Source organism: Hoplias malabaricus, chromosome 4 (genome assembly GCF_029633855.1).
Source record: "Hoplias malabaricus isolate fHopMal1 chromosome 4, fHopMal1.hap1, whole genome shotgun sequence".
Classification (NCBI taxonomy): domain Eukaryota; kingdom Metazoa; phylum Chordata; class Actinopteri; order Characiformes; family Erythrinidae; genus Hoplias; species Hoplias malabaricus.
Genome location: NC_089803.1, coordinates 57,179,587 through 57,202,556, shown reverse-complemented (window position 1 = coordinate 57,202,556; position 22,970 = coordinate 57,179,587). Strand labels below are relative to the sequence as shown.

At 39.4% G+C, this 22,970-nt stretch overlaps 2 protein-coding genes across 5 annotated transcripts in view; both read right to left on the bottom strand.

Annotated features, from left to right (window-relative positions):
- Nucleotides 1-8,898, bottom strand: part of strip2 (striatin interacting protein 2) — a 37,525-nt gene extending 28,627 nt beyond the window's left edge. For all 3 annotated transcript variants that reach the window (XM_066667186.1, XM_066667187.1, XM_066667184.1), the window contains exons 1-3: nucleotides 8,757-8,898; nucleotides 2,308-2,377; nucleotides 1,670-1,744 (exon numbers count right to left, since the gene is read on the bottom strand). In XM_066667186.1, coding sequence (XP_066523283.1) covers nucleotides 1,670-1,744; nucleotides 2,308-2,377; nucleotides 8,757-8,888 — 277 coding nt within the window. In that variant the 5' untranslated portion in view covers nucleotides 8,889-8,898. The remainder of the gene's footprint in view (nucleotides 1-1,669; nucleotides 1,745-2,307; nucleotides 2,378-8,756) is intronic.
- A 6,966-nt stretch (nucleotides 8,899-15,864) lies between these two features.
- The window catches only part of ahcyl2b (adenosylhomocysteinase like 2b), a 48,828-nt gene continuing 41,722 nt past the window's right edge, over nucleotides 15,865-22,970 (bottom strand). Inside the window, exons 14-17 of one of the 2 annotated variants that reach the window (XM_066668374.1) lie at nucleotides 20,739-20,807; nucleotides 20,476-20,554; nucleotides 18,626-18,746; nucleotides 15,865-18,508 (exon numbers count right to left, since the gene is read on the bottom strand). In XM_066668374.1, coding sequence (XP_066524471.1) covers nucleotides 18,502-18,508; nucleotides 18,626-18,746; nucleotides 20,476-20,554; nucleotides 20,739-20,807 — 276 coding nt within the window. In that variant the 3' untranslated portion in view covers nucleotides 15,865-18,501. Of the gene's footprint in view, nucleotides 18,509-18,621; nucleotides 18,747-20,475; nucleotides 20,555-20,738; nucleotides 20,808-22,970 lie in introns of those variants that run through there. The other variant, XM_066668375.1, reaches the window with a different exon arrangement.

The following is a 22,970-nucleotide window of genomic DNA, read 5'->3' as shown; positions in this document are numbered from 1 at the left end:
GCTGTACTTTGATGTGGTCTCTTAGCGAAGGACTGACTCAAAGTTTTCAACATCCTATCCCACTATATCCTCCAGCATTAATTATTATTAGAAAATATAGCAGCATTCTTTTTTAATCAATCAATCTCCAAATCACACAAAGTGCATTACAAATTTCAGCATGAATGTCACACTCTAAAATCTCCTTGCAGGGTTTGAGTTACTCTCTGAAACTCAGAACACTCAAGGCCTCTGACAGCAGCAGGAAAATCTCTAATGACAAAGCAAAGCAAAGTAGCTGGAGAACTGTTAGAATATGTGAACAGAAAGTTGAAAGATCTGCACTGAAGGATATGGCAGGCATTGAAAGCACTGGGAATTTATTTAAAGACTGATATATAAGCTCTAGAAATGACAGCTAGAGAGAAACGGGAGGAGACTGAGTGTGTGATGTCTGTTATTAGTGCATTTACACACATGTTCTGTGCGCACAAATACATACACACTAATGCACTGGTGAGAGACGTGGAAGTGGAATGGACAAATGTTTGTGCTTTTTCTGCTTTAAGGCACAGTACAGTGTGTCAGAGGGGGAGAAGATGGACTATAAAAAACAGGCAGAGGAAGAAGTAGAGCAAAACAGACAAAAGAGAAAAAGTGAGCAATCAAGAAAGAGGGGGAGGAGGATAGAAACAGAGATAGTAGGAGATAAAAAGAGAAACAGGAAAAAACATGAGAGAGGGAGAGGGAAAAATGGGACATTTTGTAAAGGTTTGAAATGAAGAGAGAGCAAGAGAGAGAGAGAGAGCAAAAGAGAGAGACAAAGAGAGAGAGAGAGAGCAAAAGAGAGAGAGAGACAAAGAGAGAGAGACAAAGAGAGAGAGAGAGAGAGAGAGAGAGAGAGAGAGCAAAAGAGAGAGAGAGAGACAGAGAGAGGGGGGGGAGAGAGAGGAAAGCAACAAAAATAATGAGAATGTGTAGAGAGTTAAGTGAGAGTAACATAAGCTCTAGCAAAGTGAGTTGAATTTGTGCATACAGCAGATCATTCCAGATCAACAGTTTATGGATGCACACACACACACACACGCGCGCACACACAAATAACAAATACTCCTACACATCCTTTAGCACCACTTTCACACCACTGTGCAGAGAGTTCATTTGGGTACAGCTCTCTGTCTGTGCCAGTGACAAAGTAGGAAATGTTACACCTGGGAGCGTTCTATTAATCAGCTTCTTCATCAACCTCAGCACAGGTACAGTATGAGAGAACACAGACATTCAGTACTCTCACTGTACAAGCTTAGAACCACATTTACACTAATACCACTTGCTACACAAAAACGCAAACACACACGTTTTCTCACATACGCACACACACACACACACACACACACACACACACACACACACACACTCACACATACAGACAGTTTAACATTCTGATTAAAAACAGTTTGCTAATGGAGAGAATAACTGCAGAGGATTGGACAGTGGAAGCACACAGCTACTGTTTTTAACCTGTGTATCTTGTTTTTAATATCAAAATACATACCCTGTATTGTTTAACTACTTGCAAATGTCACAAATGCCACAGTGTTTGCCATATCACCCTGCCCTGGCCCACAGCAAATACTGAAAATAGCACTGCACACATTAGACTGACATGCTATGTTAATACTGACGCTACCATGAGTCCTGAAGTCCTCTTCAAAGTAGTCTCTGTTCAGACTGAACTCCGGCTCCTCTGTGTAGCTGTACAGTTCTGAAAGATTAAGAAAAATAAATTCAAAAGAAAAATTAACTAATGAGAAATATTTACTACTTAATTTAAAAAAATACTTTAATATCCAAAAAGCCTTATATCAATACTTCACACAGTCATTAATAATCATTGTGGGGTTGGCTCTGTTGGCTCATCCAATGAAGCTAATTAATACAATAAAGCATGTTGTCAGCACATTCCAGGCAGGCTCTGGACCCACCGCGACCCTGAATTGTATAAGCGATTACAGATAATGAATGAATGAAATGAATGTTGTCAGTACAAAATTAAAGCATTCACATTATTTTTTTAGTCTATAATTTTCAAGGAACAAATCTGAAAAATGTAAGAATAAAGTAATAAGTCAAAATTTCATGTAATGTTCTGAAATGTTTTCTTGAAATATTCTGACATTTGAAATACTCTGAAATACTCTTGAAATACTCTTGACTATTCATTGAAATGAAAACTCCAAAGACTACAGCAGCACCCCGGTAACATTTTCTTGGCATTTTTCTTTATATTTAAAAGATATCTATGATTTGAGAATGTGTGCATTTCACCTGAGAGTTCTGCTGTCAGGTTGTCTGTGTCTCCATATTCAAACTCCAGGTTGGGGGACTCCATAGAGCCCTGAAGGCAAGAAGAAAGCCTATAAGCAATATGCGCACAGACCAGCACACACAGACAACATTCTGAACAGATATATTGACAGGAACAGACACTTCTGGTTCTTCCACTCCTTTCCCCTGCCAGGACAGGCCAAACATGATGGTGTGTCTTCCGTGTGATTATGCAAATGCTTTAACGGGAGAGCTGTGTGTAGTGGAGACCTAAGTGTGAAATAAAGGGAAACAGAGTGAGACTGCGCAGGAGTCAGTCTGGCCTACATTTCTGCATTTCTGCCCGGATTAACTGCCTTTTCCAGCCAAAGCTCTTAAACACGCTGTAGTGGATCTCACTAGGGGATATTCTCTTAGAGAGTGTGACTCTACCGCTTATTCACACATACTGGAGTAAACCCAAGAACAACAATAAAGAAAATTCTTAATATACTTTACATTAGTTGGTCTAGTGAGACAGGACACTTTCAGGGGGCTATAGCCTATACATAAATTATATCTATATGTTCTGTTTCATAATTTGTATGTATATCTTCCATGACTTACAGCGAATACTGTTAAACCTTTGGTTGTTCCTATTTACAGGAAAAAACATTCTCAGATATTTGCCACAACCAATATAGGCTGTGCATCCTGCATACACTTCTTATGACTAACAAGATCTTCAGTTAATTTACATCAGAATAATTAATGTGCAATTGAATCTTTTACAGTCCAGACCCAAGAATAATTTGTACATATCATTTCACCCAATAGGTCCTCCACAGAGCAGGTATGATTTGAGTGGTGGATCATTGTCAGCGCTGCAGTGACACTGACGTAATGGTGGTGTGTTACTATGTGTTGAGTGGATCAGACACAGCAGTGCTACTAGAGTTTTAAAAGCCCTCTGTGCCATTGCTAGACTAAGAATAGTCCACCAATCTAACATATCCAGCCAAAGGAATTCTGTGGGTAGCGTGCTGTGTACACTGATGAAGGGCTAGAGGAAAACATCACAAACTGTGCAGCAACAGATGAGCAACAAGGTGGACCAACGAGGTAGGTGCGTCTAACAGAATGGACACTGTGTTTAAAATGGATGTGTCTGATCCAGTCCCACCAGTGAAAAACACAATAACACACCACCCCGACTAGTAAGTGTCACTGAGCGCTGAGAATGATCCACCACCCACATCATACCTGCTCTGAGGTGTTCCTGTGGTGGTCCTGACCAATAAAGAACAGGGTGAAATGGGGATAAGGAAGTATGAAAAGAAACAGGTAGACTACAATCTGTTATTGTAGAACTACAAAGTGCTCCTGTATGTACAAAATGGACAAAGAGTGTAACTAAAAGGTAGGTTGACCTGGAGTTACACTGGAGCCTTCCTTTTATTTGCCTTTTCCTTGTAGCTCACTTAAAGTCCGTACATTTATATTAGAAAAGGTCAAAAGTAAAGGTCCAGGAAACACCACACACATACTTCAGGAAATTGACACTACATTGACTCTTTCACAAAGTGGAAACCTGCATTAACTACATAGACCTGCTCTTGATTCATATGCAGAGTGCTGAAACACAAAGGCACACACAAGACCACACACTCAGTGCACACACAGTACACATAGGAGTGGAAATGTTAGATGCAATAAATTACTCTGTAACATTAAAGGGCTGTATCTCTGCAGTGTGTAAAGAGCTGATAGCTTTTGGAGGCAGTTCTTGAACATCACCTGCATTTCATTTTACTCTTTCTCTCTCTCTCCCACTCTCTACTCCATCAGAATAGTCCTGACTCACACAGCAGACAAATCCCAGCAGCTCCAAATAACATATAACACAGACAGCAGTTCAACATATCGTCTCTTTAAAACGTAAACACGACAGTCTCTTAAGCACTGGAATATTACTGAGAAGAGTATTATATCAGCCATTACAGCTCAACCTAGGTTGAATTATAAGTGTTTACTTTACTATAAGAACTATAACACAGACTGGACTTCCAAGGCTTTTTACAAATGCAATCTACTCCAGGAAAGATCTGTTCAGAAGTGGTTTCAATAGCTGGACTGGCCCCAGTCAGGGTTGGTTTCCGACCACCTCCAAATGTTCCATAGTGCAGTTTCTGCTGTGCTGAGCACAAAGTAGCAACAGCAAAGGCTCTCTTCTCCCTTTTAGATGTCAGTGAATCATCACAATGATTTTGAAGCTGTAATCGTAAGGTAAAAATTCTACCTAGGGTTGCTTTAAAAGTCCAGATCACCAATGGTGCAGGTAACATTTTGGGGGTGGATCATTCCGAGCACTGCAGTGACACTGTCAGTGTACTAGTTATTAGTGCATCAGACACAGCAGTGCTGCTGGAGTTTTAAAACACCTCGCACACTCACTAGCCTCTGTATTAGATACATCTTCCTTGTTGTTCCACATTGTAGATGCAAATTCAAAGAAAGTAGCTCATCTGTTGCTGGACAGTGTGTAATTTTATTACAACAGCGTCAAACTAGATGGTCAGTGGAACTGATAAAATGAATGTAGAGGAGGTAACATTAATGTTCTGTTTGATCAGTGTATGTGAATGCTAGCCTTCCTCTAATCCTGAAATCTGATCACAAACTGGAAGCACTGAATTTGCATTTATTTTTTAGGTTTCAGAAAAAATAAAATTATAAACTCATTTGGAATAAAGTGGGATCAGACTGCAGTCAGGTCAAACAAAATACATTCCAATGAGGCTGAACTCCTTGACCAATACATTACATTCCTATATTCATATATAAGACAACATACATACGACAACATTTCTGACAAGTGCTGACTTAGCAAATGAGAGGCTAAAAAAAGAAAATGCATAGTTATGAAATATATGAGGCCAGAGTTAACCCCAAACCTAGAATCTTTGTGAATGTTTGGTGGATGAAAGCTTCAGAGTTAAACACTATGTAATATTTTTACCTTAAAATTACAGCTTCAAAATCATTTTGTTGCTCCACTGACCTGTAATAGGAGAACACAGCCTTACATATACAATCTTACATAGTGTTCCTTTAGGCTTTTTGATTCATTAATGTTGATGTGCTTTTTAAGCGGGAAAATGAAATCAGCTCTCATTAGATCAAATTAGTGATGCACTTTAATGAAAAGTGTAGTAATATTGCATGCTAGCCCAGTGGGTAATTACATGGTAATTATAATACCATCATGAAAAATGCAAACTAGGATCTGTAAGGCTTTATAACATTGTTATGTGACACTTTGAAACTGAATTTTAACCCCATTTAGATTACCACAAGCATTATATGGCAATTGTCTATAATTAAAGTATTATTTTGGAGAAGCATTTTTAACAGCAGTGGAATACAGCAAACACAACAAGTTTCAAGCAGGTCAACAATAAATTCTAATCAGAATTGGCAAAAAAAAAGTTTACAAAAAAAATGCTTTGAAACAAAATGCTGGGAAGGATGTTTACTTTCTGGGCCTCAATTTGCCACATCTATTTCTCACATTTCAAAATGAATGAAGCTGCCACCTTCATACAATTCACAGATACATTTTTTACACCATGGCGCTTTGTCTTCTGTGGTGTGTTTTTGAACTGTATCAACAGAGGATAACCAGGGACTCAGAAAAACAGCCTAAAACTAAAACTTATTTCCTTTCCCCCTGGATCACAGCCCGCTGGTGTTACACACACTACCACACACTGCTGCTCAACAGATGCAAGCCCAATTATTGAAGAAAAATACATGCACGTTAACAGAAGTATCTTACACATGGCTGAGTGCACCCACGGGCGTCTGAGTAGGTTTAAAATGGAAATACACATACACACACGGTCAGTGGTACTTTATTTTGGTCTGTAGCAGATGGCACTGGCTGAGAGGTGTAAGGGGTTTTCTGTGATAGTCACACACCCATCCACATCCACACACACACACCTTTTACCGAAGGATGCTCCCTCTGTGCTACCACCAACACACTCTCAGCCTGAGAGCTGCTCCATAATTTCAATGCTGGGGGTAAAGCAAGGTCAATAACAGTTTTCAAGGCCTATTCATGACATAAAGGTCAGAGAGTTCTGAAATGTGGAAACAACAGCTATCAAGGCAAAAAACACAGCATTATTTATTACAAAACCCCGTGTTCATCATCACTGATACAGTTTTAAAGACCTACAAAAGGAAATAATGTTTAACATTATGAATATATTTGGTCACAAATGATAATGACTGCAATAGTTTGATTAAACCATGATTTTAGCAACTGCTGCATTTAGCTGGGAATTGTATGAGAATGACTTCAATGAGGGTTGATAACAGCTAAAACTCCATAAACTACCAATGTACAAGTGTTATAATTCTTAGCAGTTCTAATCCGGTTGGATCTAGTCCCTTTCTAAATGATATAAACATTGATAAATATGCATTTCTATTTGAATATAGGACTGACATATTGGTGCATCACTATGTCACTGTTCTCTGGAAGAGCGGAGTGTCTAATATAATACTGTGTTCCTATGCTAAACTCTTCTGCATTGTGTTAATCAATTTTCAGTTTTCTCTGGAGGTATTAGTGTTTTAATGAAGGGAATGTGCAGATAACCATCCAGGGTTTGGCCAGGGTTTGATCAAAGAGAGAAAGAAAGAGAGGGGAACCACATGGAGAAAGGTTTGTTATAACTGTGTGACCGGTAGAGCCACCAGCCTTCTAGTAAGGACAAGAACAGGACCGCCCAGTTTAAACTACTGCCAAACAGACCATTCATACAAAGGACACTAGACATTCAAGTGTTTTTACATGAAAACAAGATTAACCTCATTAGGAAATAAAACATATTCCCTGAGGTTTTAACATCTGCCAAATTTATCACTCATTTTTATATTGTTCAAGCATGATTCTGTTTATGTTGCAGGGGAATTAAGATCTATAATTAAATTCAGATGTGTTGGAGCATGTTATCACAGTCTGATCCCAAATCAGTGCTCATAACACACACACCCACAAACACACATTCATCTACAATACCCACCTCAGCACTGGCTCAAGCAGAGCTGTGAGCGCCGCCAGGACGCATTCACAGGGCTCTACATCTAAGATGCCCTACCCAACCACCCCTTGATGCATATTCCATAAATACCACAGGACCAGACAGTGTGGCACAAAATACACACATCACAAGAGCAGTGGCCTGAAGCCACGGGTCAGAAATATCATATTCCGTCCGACAGATAACTTATTTGACCTCTAAAGGAGACTCGGCCCACCCCTTTCACATGAGCCCCGGAAACCATTAGCACAAGCTTCACATTTGGTCCTGATTTTTTTCCCACCAAAGAGACAGACATAAGTGTTTTGTGTGTTTATATCCAAAATCTCGCCGCTGTCTGTCCTAGAAAACCAGAGCTGCAGGGACAACAACATGCTCCAATTCCTTCACAAACATCACCCAATATGCCTCGACTGACAGCGGAGGAATTCACTAGGATAACCGGGGGGGATGGGGGAGTGGAGGGTATGCCACAGCATAACAAGATGCCACTTTCATTCTGCAGAGAAATACCATATCTGCAAAGGAGCAAGTAAAAATGACATACTAGCTTTCATTATTAATACTACTGGCTTATGTGCTCATAGCTGGAACAAGAGCACCGGGGCAGCGGGGACATCCCGGCACCCTCTGCTGCACTCCAGTCCAGTCTGCCGGGAGCAAATCATTACAGCCGGCTGCACTGAGCACAACACAGCTGACCAATGGTTTCTAACATGACTCTCACAAGACTAGACATACAATGTACAAAAAGCTTATTTATTTTTTAAAAGGTAAGAAAAAAGCACACATACATTTCATTTTCCCTGCTGTTGGGTAAAAGTATCAGTAGTAGTACAAATATCAATGCCACGTAATTAATAAATGTACAAGCAGGTCTATGTATTTAGATAAACAACAGCCCTATATATGTGTATATATGTACGTTGGCCATCTTGTGTATAAAGTCAATAGAGTAATCCATATGCAGGATTAGGTAATAGCTGGATGCACAGGAATTTGTGCTGCTTGCTTGAGTCTCGACCACCAGTAGTAGCAGTCCCACATCAGCTGCATTTGCTGCGTTCAAGTGTTCTGTAAGGGGGTATTTATAGCGAGGACTTGCCCTGTCGCCAGAATAAGCCCGAGTTGAGGAGCATGAGGGGTATTTACAGCCCCCCAGCAACGACATGCAGCTGAAGTTGTCTTCTTAATTGGTATGTTCTGGTCCACATTAAATGAAGAAGCAGTAAATTGTAGCCCCATTTTAGATGGAAAGGAAATTTCGAATTAGAAGGTGGTATAAAATCTGTCAACTTCAGCCTCATAGCAACAACACACACAAACACACGCCCAGAAGCCGGGATTATGGTGTACCTCCGAGTCTTTGTGCTGGTTCTTGAAGCCATCCCTCCCCTGGGCGCCGCTCCGGTGTTTTCCGCTGCTGTTGTTGTTGTTGTTGTTGAGGTCGTTGAGCGCGGGCAGCTCCGGGTCCTCGCTCTGCTGCATGACTGAAGACACGGCGCGTGCCTGTGAGTGTGAGCACAGCTTGAGCCCGGACACACGGAGAGCGGCGCCGGACTCGGCAGCTGTGATTGGCTGCGGCAGAATAGTGAGGAAGGCGTGGCCTAAAAACATGGTCTCGCCCATTCTCCTTGTGCAAGGAGGCTTGAGGTTGGCCGCGGTTGGGTGTGGTTAACATGCTGACACGCCCCTTTGACCACACATGAATTTACAATCACACAAAGAAAAACAATGTCAGAAAATATGCTTCTGTACGATTTATGTGTTCAGCCAAATAATTAAAATGACCTTATTTCATTAATTAATTGTCAATGTTATTATATCATTTTGTGCTTCTACAATAAACAACAACAGTCCAACAGTTGCTCTGCGTATTTTGTTGACCCCTTCAACCCTGTTCCTCAATAGTCAGAGCCCCACAACATATACAGAGCAAAAGACGGATTACACTTTGTTATTGTAAAACAACAAAGTGCTCCTGTCAGTGGAAGTTATAAAATGGACAATCAATGTAGATCATGTAATTTTAATGTTATAACTGATCAGTATTTGCCAATACGAACCTAAACAGAATGATCATGTTTACCAGTCAAATTTCAACGACTGTTCAAACCTTGCTTTTCTGTATTGAACATAATAATAAAAAAAAGTATAGGTGGCACTGTGGCACAGCAGGTAGTGTCGCAGTCACACAGCTCCAGGGACCTGGAGGTTCAAGTCCCACTCTGGGTGTCTGTCTGTGAGGAGTTCTCATGTGGGTTTCCTCCGGGTGCTCCTGTTACCTCCCTTGGTCAAATAATACACGTTGGTATGTGGATTGGTGTCTCAAAAATGTCCATAGGTGTGAGTGAATGTGTAAGTGTGTGTCGCCATGTGAAGGACCGGCGCCCCCTCCAGGGTGTGTTCCTGCCTTGCAGTCAATGATTCTGGGTAGGCTCCAGACCCACCATGACCCTGAACTGGATAAACAGTTACAGACAATGAATGAACGAAGGAATTAAAAAGAGTTAAGTGTAATTTACTAGTTAGCAATGTGACATGCAAAATCTTATATCACCTGAACGCAGCCAATATATGGCTAAATATAATGAGTAATATGGACTGTAGCCCTCCAATATAGAATCATCTTCTACCACTTAATCAAAGTTATCACATTTTGAAGGTTATTCATGTACATTCATTAATCCGTGACTTGATGTGTAGACTCTCGCAGCAGGTAGTGTCGCAGTCACACAGCTCCAGGGACCTGGAGGTTGTGGGTTCGATTCCTGCTCCGGGTGACTGTCTGTGAGGAGTTGGTGTGTTCTCCCCGTGTCCGCGTGGGGTTTCTTCCGGGTGCTCCGGTTTCCTCCCACAGTCCAAAAACACACGTTGGTAGGTGGATTGGCGACTCCAAAGTGTCCATAGGTGTGAGTGTGTGAGTGAATATGTGTGAGTGTGTCTGTGTTGCCCCGTGAAGGACTGGCGCCCCCTCCAGGGTGTATTCCTGCCTTGCGCCCAAAGATTCCAGGTAGGCTCTGGACGCACAGCGACCCTGAACTGGATAAGCGGTTACAGATAATGAATGAATGAATGAAGATTAAATGTATACATTGATTAAACAAATCAATACTAAATATTTTAATACATACTGCACTTCCAGGATATTTTGATCATCCAAGATACATTTTGAAAATATGTTTGGCTGCTGCAGGTTTTGTTGCTGTCTTGTACAGTACTCACACACTCACAGAGTGATTGATTTAGCTCCAGAATCACTTGATCATTAAAAAGTGACATGACCCAGCAGCGAGACTGGAGTTACCTAGGACACTGTTGACTCTCTGTGTGTGATATGCCATGACTGTGTTGAGCTGCTAGCAAGCAATGAATAGTGAAAGAGGAAGGGTGAGAACCCCTTGCTGTGAAAGCATCTTATAATAAAATAAATGTTGTTACATTTGGAGGGAACTGAGAAAAACCTTTGTTTCACTTTTTCACTGTGGGAAAAAGAGCTGCATTGTCATATTTCATATGAACCCACTACTACTTTAAGGCTAAATTAATTACTCATTTGTGTGACTGGGGTTTAAGCCTACACTCATTAATAGAGAACTACATTATATTAGAACTCATATATCCTCACTCCCCTTCTTTGCCTGTGCCTGTGTCAGTGTACAAAGATATAGGGTTTCCATAATTTTCCTTAACAGTGCTCTCTATAAGTCTTTAAGACACTTGTATTTAATCATATTTAAGGACTATAAACGTATACATTTTAATGGGACATAGGCTTTACAAGCTTCTTACACTTCAAATATGCTCAATTAGGCTCCTGTCATTCACAACATCACAAAGGTGTGCAATTCTAGTAGGATCTTGGAGATAGTATTGGAGCAGAGCTCATGTCTTGTGGTTCAGTTCAGGGAAGAAGTCAACCTTCTAAATATTTATATATAATGTCTTATGAGGAAGATAATGCAAGAAAGAGAGAAGCTACAAGATAACTAAGGTAACATTCAGTTGAGTTATACAGTGCAGTGTTTTTCTGGAAGCTCTTAAACCACACATATGAAAAAAAGAGTGTTCATATTCAATCAGCACAGTAATGAGTTCCTATTTTCTCACAAAGATCCTCCAGTTCTAGGGAAGGAAGTCAAGGGGTCTAAATAGTGTTCCCTGGTTCTGAGAAACCTGAGATTTGAAACTGATATGCAATCCATTTCATATTTAACTTCCCACAAAGGCAAATCTACCATGTTCTTGTTTGCGAACATTCCATTTTCCCACAAATCTGTTATTTCAATGTCAAGGCCATGTACTGTCACAACTGCTATCTTCTGTAGCAACTATTGCTAACGTTGAGAAGGTTCACAGTGTGATGACAAACATTCCTTTTTACCTGATGAGATGTTTAAGCACCCAGTTTCATTTTCACAATTACACTTCCAAACTCATTTGAGGGATTTTGCAAGTGAACTATTGTTGCTTTTTCTTTGCGTGGCACCTGCTCAACTCAAATCAGCACAGCTCTACTCGCTATTCCCTGGTCTATTTTCCACTGCCACAGCTCCCAGACTCTCACTTGAATTTTGTTGGCCACTAATCCCAAGTGTTTGAACCTCTTCAGAAGACCATGGCATTATTTACAAGCTGCTATTTTGAGTCATTTAAAACAAATGTGACTACTGCTGCAACTTGGAGATTTTATACATGGCTGGAGTGTGCCCGCATTTTGTTGCGACTGACACATCTCACTGGCTCTGCGAGTTTAACTCATCATATTTAGTCCTGGGTGGCACAGTGGTGCAACCGGTAGTGTCACTGTCACACAGCTCCAGGGTTCGAGCCATGCTTCGGGTGACTGTCTGTGAGGAGGGTGGTGTGTTCTCCCTGAGTCTGCATGGGTTTCCTTCGGGTGCTGTTGTTTACTCCTACAGTCCAGAAACACGTTGGTAGGTGGATTGGCTACTCAACAGTGTCCATAGTTTTGAGTGAATGTGCAACTGTGTTGCCCTGTGAAGGACTGGTACCCGTCCAGGGTCTGTTCCCGCCTTGCAGCCAGTGGATAGGCGAATGAGTGAATCTCATATCACTGCTTGAAAGTTAATAGATATTTTGATACATAGTGCTCAGATTTGCCAGGATAATAACATTCATGTATTACATGTTTATTTGATTTTTGAATTTGAATTTGATTTTTATAATGAATTTTGGAGAATCATCTTTAAGTGTGTCCTAAAACAACAACAGGAACACACTCCTCTGGGGTAACATATTTAAATGTACTGGCAACATTATGTAATGATTCTAAACAACCATACTCATCTATTGTCTGGAGTCCAAGATATAACTGGCCACCCTCGTGCCCCAATAACTCAGCACGATGCTAGCCATCTGTTAGCTGACGTAACAGAACTGGCACTTAGTATTTGTATTGAGCTGTCTGCCAGTTTAAAACCACGCAGTGGCAGCCTTTGTGTCTTGAAAATATCACCTGCAAAGACACAGCTGGGTAGCACTGAATGTGGGAGGTCCAAATTGGTGAATGGTAACTTTACTACAACCCAGTTTCATTACAAGCCAGTTTATGAGTTGCTTTGTATCTAGAAATAAAGCACCTAATCTGTAGGCTTTCCCACACTTATGCTGTAAAGGCAGGGTGCACACAGAAGTGCACTTGAATTAATCACAGGTCTAAGTGGTTTGGGCCTAAGCAGATAAGCCAAAGGTGCTTGGTCATCGTGAAGCCAGTGTACGGCTGAACTGTGACTCAATGACAGATGTGTCAGAGCAGGCAGAATAGAGTGTGACCCTGACTCCACGCATGTATGTGTTCAGCAAGAGAGTGAGAGAGAGAGAGAGAGAGAGAACAGAGATTAAATGTGTGAGTGGCAACGGCAGCTGCCCTTGTCCACACTTGCATCATGTGGCTGTAGAACAAGCCATTAGCAGACTCCAATTATATCCCTTATCTATCCTCTTAGCAGCAAGGACTTCCCTGGTTGTGGTTAAGCAAAAAGGGCTTTGTCAGGAGTAACCTGAGCATAAGAGGTGGATAAACGTCTAATCTACATTATTTTAAAGGGCCCAAAATATACCATGCAGCTGCAACAACATTCATTCATTCATTATCTGTAAGCGCTTATCCAGTTCAGGGTCTAGGTGGGTCCAGAGCCTACCTGGAATCATTGGGCGCAAGGTGGGAATACACCCTGGAGGGGGCGCCAGTCCTTCACAGGGCAACACACACACTCACGGACACTTTTTTTGAGTCGCCAATCCACCTACCAACATCTGCAACAACAGTTCACTTTGAATCCCTTATGGTTGTGATGTCACAAGCACAAACACAATATTGCTGTGTAAATGTTCAGTATAAGCATGAAAGACCAGTTTTGTATAGTATCTTATCCTCATTTCTTATAGTTTCTATCAAAATATAATTAATACATTTCTGAAGCTTGTTAGATGTCCACACTTCAAACTAGCCTTTCACTCAGTGACAAATATATGCAACTGATTAAAGCTTTTTAACCTTTTACAGCTGTTTGTGTGACGTATTGAAGACAAAACCAGCCAATCAATCAAGAATTGTTTTTTAATATTTAAAAAAAACAACAAAGCATAAATAAATAAATAAATAAACATTTGATCTACATTTATGAATAAAGATATTTATGCATGCATTTATATATTTCTATACTGATGCATGAATTTCTATAGATTGTTTGATTCTACATTCAGGCGCAGCATAGTTGTGCAGCTGGTAGTGTTACTGTCACACAGAGCTCCATGGTTCTGAAGCTGAGAGTTTCAGCCCCACTTTGGGTGACTTTCTGTGAGTAGTTTGGTGTGTTCCCCCAGTGTGGGTTTCCTCCAGGTGCTACACTTTCCTCCCACAGTCCAGAAACACTTGCTGGTAGGTAGACTGGTTATTCTGAAGTGTGCATAGACCTGAAGGTTTGTGAGTGTGTGGTGCCCTTTAATGGACAGGTGCTCCATCCAGGGTGTGTTCCTGCCTTGTGCCCAGTGATTCCGGGAACGTGCCGGACCCACAGCAGGGTACAGTGGTTACAATGAATGAATGGGTTTCTCCAATCATTTCACACTTGCATAGCTGAGGATCACAGGTTTGTTTCCGTGCAGTTTTGTTTTGTAGTGAATGAAACAGACACTGGACAATGACAATATTATGGTCAGAAAAAAGCTAAGCTAAATACAGCCTTGTCCATCTGCTTACACCTCTGACTCAGACTGAAGCTGATGAGCGGTGTTGCAGTGTATCCAACGGTAACACATTTCCATCTCATAAATTTGCATATAATCCCTCTATCCGAAAAACAAGTCATTGTCCAGAGTCTAATCTGTCTGCTAACTGCACAGAAACATGGTTGAAAGGCAAGAGAAATGAGACACTGCTTTCTCTATCATTAAACAATAGCGTGTAGGTTTGCTGTCTTCATTAGCATAGGGAAAGAAAAACATATATTGAAATAAATCCATAAATTGAGAAATACATAAACACATACATAAATAGAACATTTGTTTCTTTCTTGCTACTCATTCATTCTTTTATGGTTTTAGGTCACATTTATTTAAGCCTGTGACACTTTTCCCGTTTATTTATTTATAGATTTAGCAGCTTTCATCCGCCATATTTTTTTTTCACAAATTTTTATGTTTGCTCTTTGCACTTTGGCAACCCAAGACCAAAAAAAAAAGTCTACACACCACGTTATTTTTGACAGACCTTCCATTCTGCCGGCAAAATAAACATCAACTATTTTAAAATGAATGTAGTGACCTGTAATGTTTCCCTGAAAATAATTTCAGGTGAAATGTTGATGCTGTGCTAATCTCATAGTGAGAACTAAGGGGTAGAAAGGGAATGAGCAAGAATAACCTGCTCTGCAAACAATTCACAACTCAATAAAAATGTCCATACCAAGATAAAACTGACAGCACAACTGTAGATTTTCTATTTAAAAAACAAACAAATAAACAAACAAAGGATAAATCGTACAGCTATAAAATGCAAAATAAAATGCTTTTGCACAAAATTAAACACTTCATAGGTGCTTTATCACCTATGAAGATAAACAACCAGTTCTCTTCTGGTTTTGGAGAAAGTACATATTCCCATTAAAATGTATTCTATAAACATTATTAAACTAATTGCACAGTTGAAATAAAGGACTTTGAAATCAAGAAAATGTATAATAGCTACCGAGATCTATAGGTTTCCTTTTCTGAAAGGACACTGGTCAAAACACTGGTAAATGGTTCCTTTAGTAAATTAGAATGTAAATTGTCTCTATTGCCAGAGGGAACATGTGCCACATCAACTCTTTTACATTTTACATACACTTGAAAACACTGGGGAGACAACACAGATCTTAATAATAACCTGTAGTTGGTAATCACCTGAAACAATTCTCTCTGATACATTTTGACTTTTATTTTTTATTCTTTAGGGTTACATATTGATTATTGTTCATCTACTATTATCACTTGCAATATTTACATTGTCTTGACAACATTAAATATTTTCTTATTTGTAATGAAAACAATAAATACAGGAGTGGATTTGAATGACTTCCTATTGAAGAAGGATTCCACCAACTTCTTTCTTTATTCAATCATTGTAATGCTGGTAATGCTAAAATAGTGTTAAATCTGAAAAATAGATTTTCGTTAGGGTCTATTTTCCCTTATGACATCCTACATGTACATCTCTACTATACATTGATTTTTTTTAAAAAGAGGCATTAAATCTCTTCCACTTTCTTATTCCTATCACCATCACTGTGAGCAATACTGATTCTGTAAGTTTCTCAGAACAGAGAGAATTTCACACCAACACACTCTGAATTATCTTGTTTACATAATTAAGCAGAAAATGCTTTTAAAATCAGTGGAATTCCCCTTTGAGCTCAGTTTCCATAGGAGTTGCTGGTGTTGACCTGATGTGCATGTTGTTAGGGGCCACGTAGGCTCGGATCCTGAGTCAACTGCAACACAGCAAAAATGATCTGGCCTTCCATAAAACCCCACCCACACCGAGACAGACAGACTGACACACACGCGCGCGTGCGCGCACACACACACACACACAATGCCCAAAACACACACATGCACATGCATATAAACCAACAGAGTAATAAGCAAGAAAAAAATATATATTTATAAAGCAAAAAAATAATAAAAATTAAGACATTGTGTTTAACACAGATCTAGACATATAATCATAATCACATCATAATAAGCATGAGGGTTAGGTGCTAAAGGCAGAAAGATTAAAAGACAGACAAACATAAATGTCAAGAAGAACTCTAAACATGGAGATACAGTGTAGAGCATTAGGACGTATACTGTTTTAACCCCAACTATGATCTGGACACAAAAAAACACAAATGGTTGAAACGGCTTAGGGTTTTAGGGAGAATAAAATAACTGTAGTATTGTTGATTTAGGGTTTGCTTTAGACGAGCTGGGAAACCCAGTAAACCAGCCAACAGACTGGCAGAAGACGATTACTATTAGAATTACAGAGATGCTTGAAAACATGGTCTAGCCACCTCACATGAAGTGTTATGAAAGACAACAATGGAGAGACGAGTTAGAGAACCTCCTCCAAAAAAGGCAGAATTGAGACCACATTGGTGAGGAAATGGTAAAAGCAATTAATCCCTTTTAAGAGAAACACAAAGGAAGAGGCAGACAAACTGCCCATGAAGATATTTCAAAAGTGTAGTAAAATAAAGGTCCCGATTTTATTACAGTTGAATTAGCCAGTTACAAAGGCAGCTTTGCACTTTACAGTCCTGCAAAAACAAAAGCCGAACCGGTTCATGCCATTGACCCATCCAGACGCCGAACGTTTATCAACGTCACCCTTGGCTGCAGTTAACCCCTCCCACCCCCCCAAAATTCTGCTGTTGCTTAAATAAGCGGAGGACCTGGCAAAGAAACTTGGTACCGGTTTGACTGTACATTTGGTATCTCATTGAAATAGTCTCTACTTCACAGTATACAAAATGAAGATTTCAGTACATATAATATTACACTAGAATATCATAACATTTAATTGCTTATCTTTATAATGACATAGAGGATGATTTAATGGGAACAAAATTGGGAGGCAGAAGATAGAAAAATCTTAAATTTTCTGTATAAATATCTAAATTTACACCCCTGTGATTGACTATACAGCGTGAAAAGCATCTGTAGTAATGTCGTAATGTGGAAGGGAAATCAAGACCTTTAGAATTTGTGAAATGTTTATACAGGGAACATTTTAAAACATCAATACTGGCTTTGTTACAACACAGAAATAGTGTGCTAATATTTGGAAACACATTGAGATGGTTACATTACTATGGCCAATGACATAATTTGCTTCCAGTTTGAATGACAGCTGGGGAAAGAGGCCCTGCCCCACATCAGTATCCAGTTAAAATAGTTTAACTAGCCTACTTTAATTCAGAACCAAGAGAACAAAGTTCTATTTTTTAGTAAAAATCAATACAAGCTTAAAAAGTAAACAAAAACACATTTGAATAATGCAATCAAAGGAAAGCAAAGATATGATTAGGACCCCTGGGACCCAATTGTAATCGTGCCCCACCCCACCAATTCATTAAAAAAAAAAAAAAAAAAAAGAGAAGTAGAAAATAAAGACAACTGGACAAATTACATGTCCATCACAAAAATCATCAAGGTCATCATCAAGGTCAAGGTACGCACATATGTTTTGTTAAGATTTTTTTTAAGGTTTTCAAACATTAGCTTAGTCATAGTTAAACAATTGAAGATCTCTAAATGGATTACGAACAACTGACACATGAAGCTAAGAAAGGATGAAACAGTGAAATCTCCATGAAGATGGTGCTAGGATGGGCCACTAGCAGTAGCAGCTCGTAAAAGGATTAGAGTTATGTTATTCTAGCAGAAAATAAATAAACACTGCCGCAGCATCATTAGCCACGCCCTTGGCTCCAGTCAATCAGCACAGAGCCTCCCCCTCCCCTGAATGAGAGGCACTGAACCCCAGCCTAGCTCTGTACGGGTTGATGAGTTGCGCCGACTTCTCTTCATTTCCCACGTAAAAAGTGGTTTAATACCTGCAACGAAATTCAATGAAGCTCTTTATGCAATTTGGCACAGAGATTTGTATCACACCAAAAAAGTAAAAAATAAAAATTATTAAAAAAAACATGGCCTTGGTAACAGCTACTCACCTGTAGTAATTTGGCTTGAAGGGTCCATTCTTGTTTAAACCCAAGTACTTGGCCTGCTCATCGGACAGCTCCGTGAGGTGGGCATCGAATGTAGGCAGGTGAAGGCTGGCCACATACTCATCTAAATAAACATATCATAATCAGTCTCAGGAGGGTTACTTTTTGTACGAATCCTGGTGCAGATTCTTGACCACTTTTTATAAATTATTTGAAACCTAACATGATTCCCAACCCAGCGCTTTGATTAACCCATGTCCTACACATCTAGAGGATCATTTATTTAGTCTTTTCTACATTTATTACAAATTGTAGAGGTTTAATGACTGCACAGAAAAAAAAACACTTCGTAATTAGAGGGAAATAAAGGAAGTGACATTTATTATGTTAGATTTAAATAATATTAAACAAAGGAATGGTTAATAACTTAAAATTCTCCTACAGCTTAGACATAATCTGTCAGGACTAAACTGGCCAATGCCAAGACTAATCTGGAAAGAAATTAAAGCCGACAGTAGAAAATACCCTCAGCTTCAATCAGCAGGAGAAAGTGTGATGAGTGCCTAATTTCCAGCCTTTGTCATCTGTAATTAGCTTCCCCATATTTGTCCATCTCCCTGAAATTAAACAACTTCATGCTCATACCTTTGGGTATAGTTCCCTGGAGAAAGTCCTACATTTCTCTTATTCAGCTGTTTATTTACAGCAGCGCTAAATATGGGACTGGTGAGACAAGGGGATGCAAAAGGCAGGCAACTGAAAGATGAAGAAAAACTGAGATGGCACTGCATGCTGCAGTGAGCAGTAGCAGCAGTTTCTGACAGCCTGACCTATATTCAGCTCCCTCATTCTTCCCCTCTCTCTGCAGGGCCCACGCTGGGGCACACATGGCTAAGCTCTGAACCGAAAACTTCAAATATGCAACACAGTACCAATACATGTATACAATACTGTCCACTCGCAATCTTCTATAAAACCCTCTTATCCCATTAGTAACCAGAAACAATATCTATCTGTACAAATACTCCAGTGTTTTGAAAAAAGTAAATATCTTTATAGCATTTCTAGTATAATCAGTACAAATGTTTCCAAATTGTGTAAGATATAGAATATGCTCCTTTAGTTCAAGTTAATATTCCAATAATGTTAGCAACATTCATGCACACAAGCAACAGGAAAACCATACACACACTGCCGGATTTTATGAAATTTCCTATTAATTACAGATTAAATTAGAATTTTGATATTTTGTATCACACAGTTTATACTATTCTACAGATGTTAAAATGTATACTACACTGAGCGCTATGGCTTAATTAATTATTTTTTGAATTAATTAATACATTTTTGTAATGCCTGCCATGTCATCGTCTATCAATATAAACCTCAAGGAAAACAAACAGACAAAACAAACCAATACCTTTCTACAATTTAAAAGCTAATATCAAATAAATATAATTTTGTTGTTTTGCTGTAAGTAAGACACAATGTTCTAACCACATTTGTTTGTGCTGGAACCATTAAAATATGGCTGATTTTTCTGTGTGATTCTTTACAAATCTTACACAGAAAATCAATCTGGGCACAGTTCAAATTTTTCTGCAGTGCTGCAGTCCATCAGTTTTGGCTTCATTATCGACTTTATGCATGCTTTGTTCTGCACATATACATATATTTATATATATATATATATATTTTTTTTTACATTATTTGAAGTATAGGTTTCAACCTCATGACTAGTTTTGATCTTTAACACAAGCTTCATCTAGGGGTGTATTTCTGACTAATAATTTTAAATGTTGAGATGCTGCTTCTACTTTTCAAATGCACGTTGATACATGTGCAGGTCTTACCCATTTTCTTAGGTAGCAGGTAGACATCCTGTTTGTAGCGGCCCTCTGGGGCATTGTACAGTTCTATCAGAGCCAGGGCCTGGGGAGAAAGGAGCAGGAAACTAGGTTACCATGACAACCATGGGGCTGAGCATGCACATACACACACACACTCCTGCAGAACAGCCAGGCAGAAGCAGCCATACATTAGACAGAAGATAAACCACAAACAATATCCTGACAAATCAAAGCCTATAAAAAGTCCTGTTTTCATTCTCTCTCACCTGGGTTGTGGCTGTTATGGACAGGACAAATGTGGGTACAGTGGAGCAGCTCAGGTTGAGAAGACGACCCTAAACACAAATTTAAATAATAAATACACACACTAACACACACAAACACATCAACTAATGACACTATCTTTACCCTCTATGGGTTTCATCTTTAGACACATCAAGACAGCAAATATTAGCTCAATTAAATGCATCACAGACTTATTTAAGGTCTTGTACAAGCTAGTTCAAACTTTTTTATTTATAACTTTTCTCTCTCTGTTACTATTATTCGGGATTACAGCATATGATTTGTCACATTAACTTTACTGTTAAACTGAGCACCAGTTGCCGCAGATAACCAATACTAAATTCAATTCTAAACCTGACGTTACCTGACGCTAAGCCTACGGTAAAAAATAATAATAGTTCAACCACTACTGCAAATTACATTGCCAAAATTTACATTCAGCTGCTTGCAGTAAACCAATCAAACAATAATAATTTGAATAATTCAACACAACTTATACAGCAAGTGTCTTTTAGCTAAGTCCACTTTTAATGACTACTGCATTCTCAGAATGAATGAACTCCACAAATAGAATTTCTCATATGAGCACACATTTGCAAATCAGGTGTTGTCTGAAGCTAATCAAGGGCTTCTAAATTTGCATCAGGCGTTCTAGTGATGAAACACATCAAATACCTGGACCGTCTATGGGTTTGCCGACTGTGACACTTGTCAAGAGTGTTGTCCGAAAAATTAGATAATTTCCTTGCCCAAACAAGGAAAAGGATACAAAAATGTAGCAAAGGCACTAAATATTGCTAGAGAGACAAATGGAAGCATATTGTGCAAGTTCAAAGTTAAAAGAACACTGGCTACACTACATGGATATGTAGAAAAAGAAAGCAATCACCAGCAGTCGTCAGTTATTTAGTCTCACACTGCCAGACTCTGTAGAGAGAGTCTCTAGGGAGTGTCTGGTACCTTTTGCCACTTAAAGTGGCCAAGAACCGCCTACTCCTGCATGAAAAGAAGACAGACTGACACACAAATGGACCAATCACATGTCTATTTTGGCATGACACGTAGAAGGAGGCAGATAACCAATCAGAATGCAAATGGCAGAAACTTGACAGTGAGGCCAGCTTAATGCACTCTAAGTATCAGACTCTCCGTCAACTTGTGGGCAGGTGGTCAAAAACCCTTGCATGACTGCAAATATATGGAGCAAGATCTGGTGGCAGTGGGTACTGAGGTTTCAGTTTGCACAGCAAGAAGCATACTAAAGACTGGATGACTCCAAGTCATACACCAAAAGGACAAGAAAAGTTGTCTCCAATATGCTCAAAATCATATTAATAAGCAGCAGAGGTTTAAGGCATAAATGAAGCATATCGTTGAACGCAGCAACTGTCCTTTCACACTGTGTGAAAATGTCATGATGAATTGACTAACAGAACAGCTCCAATATTACTGGGAATAAAATATTTTTACACTGAAAATTAAGAACGATTTTTTTTCTTTCTCCTGGAAAGTTATTATTATTTTTTTTTATCGGACAGGGACGATATGCTGAAAAGAACACCCTCCCTACGTGAAGCATGGTGATGGTTCTGTGATCCTCTGGATCTGCTTTGTTTTCTCAAGTGTCAGAAAATCTTAGGAGAAAACGTAATGCCCTTTGCGAGGGAGCTGAAACTTGGACGTCACTGGAAATTTCAACAGGACGGTGATCCCAAACCAACCTCAAAGCCCACCAAAGCCTGGTTTCAGAAGATTCTGGAGTGGACATCAAAATCACCTGACTTAAATCCTATAGAAAATCATTGGTGGAAGATGATCGGCACACTCAAACCCAAGAATATTAGTAAACTGGAGGCTATTGCACATGGGGAATGGGCTAACATTTCTCAGAAACACTGACAGATACTGATGTCTGGTTTTGCATCACATTTGCAGCAGATAAGAAAAAAGTAGTGTGAAGCAGTCATTAAAAGTGGCATTTTGTGTTGAATTTGGAGAAATCACTGATTGCGTTAGTTGAGTTGAGCTATTTAAATTGTTCTTCTTTGTATGATTTATTGCAAACAGCTGAAAGTTCAAGTTCAGTTCAAGAAGTTTATTGTCATTTCAGCAGTATACAGTGTTTACAGTACACAGTGAAACGAAATAGTGTTCCTCCAGGACCAAGGCGCTACATAAATCATGAAAGCTATGTGAACTGGGAATTGAAAAAG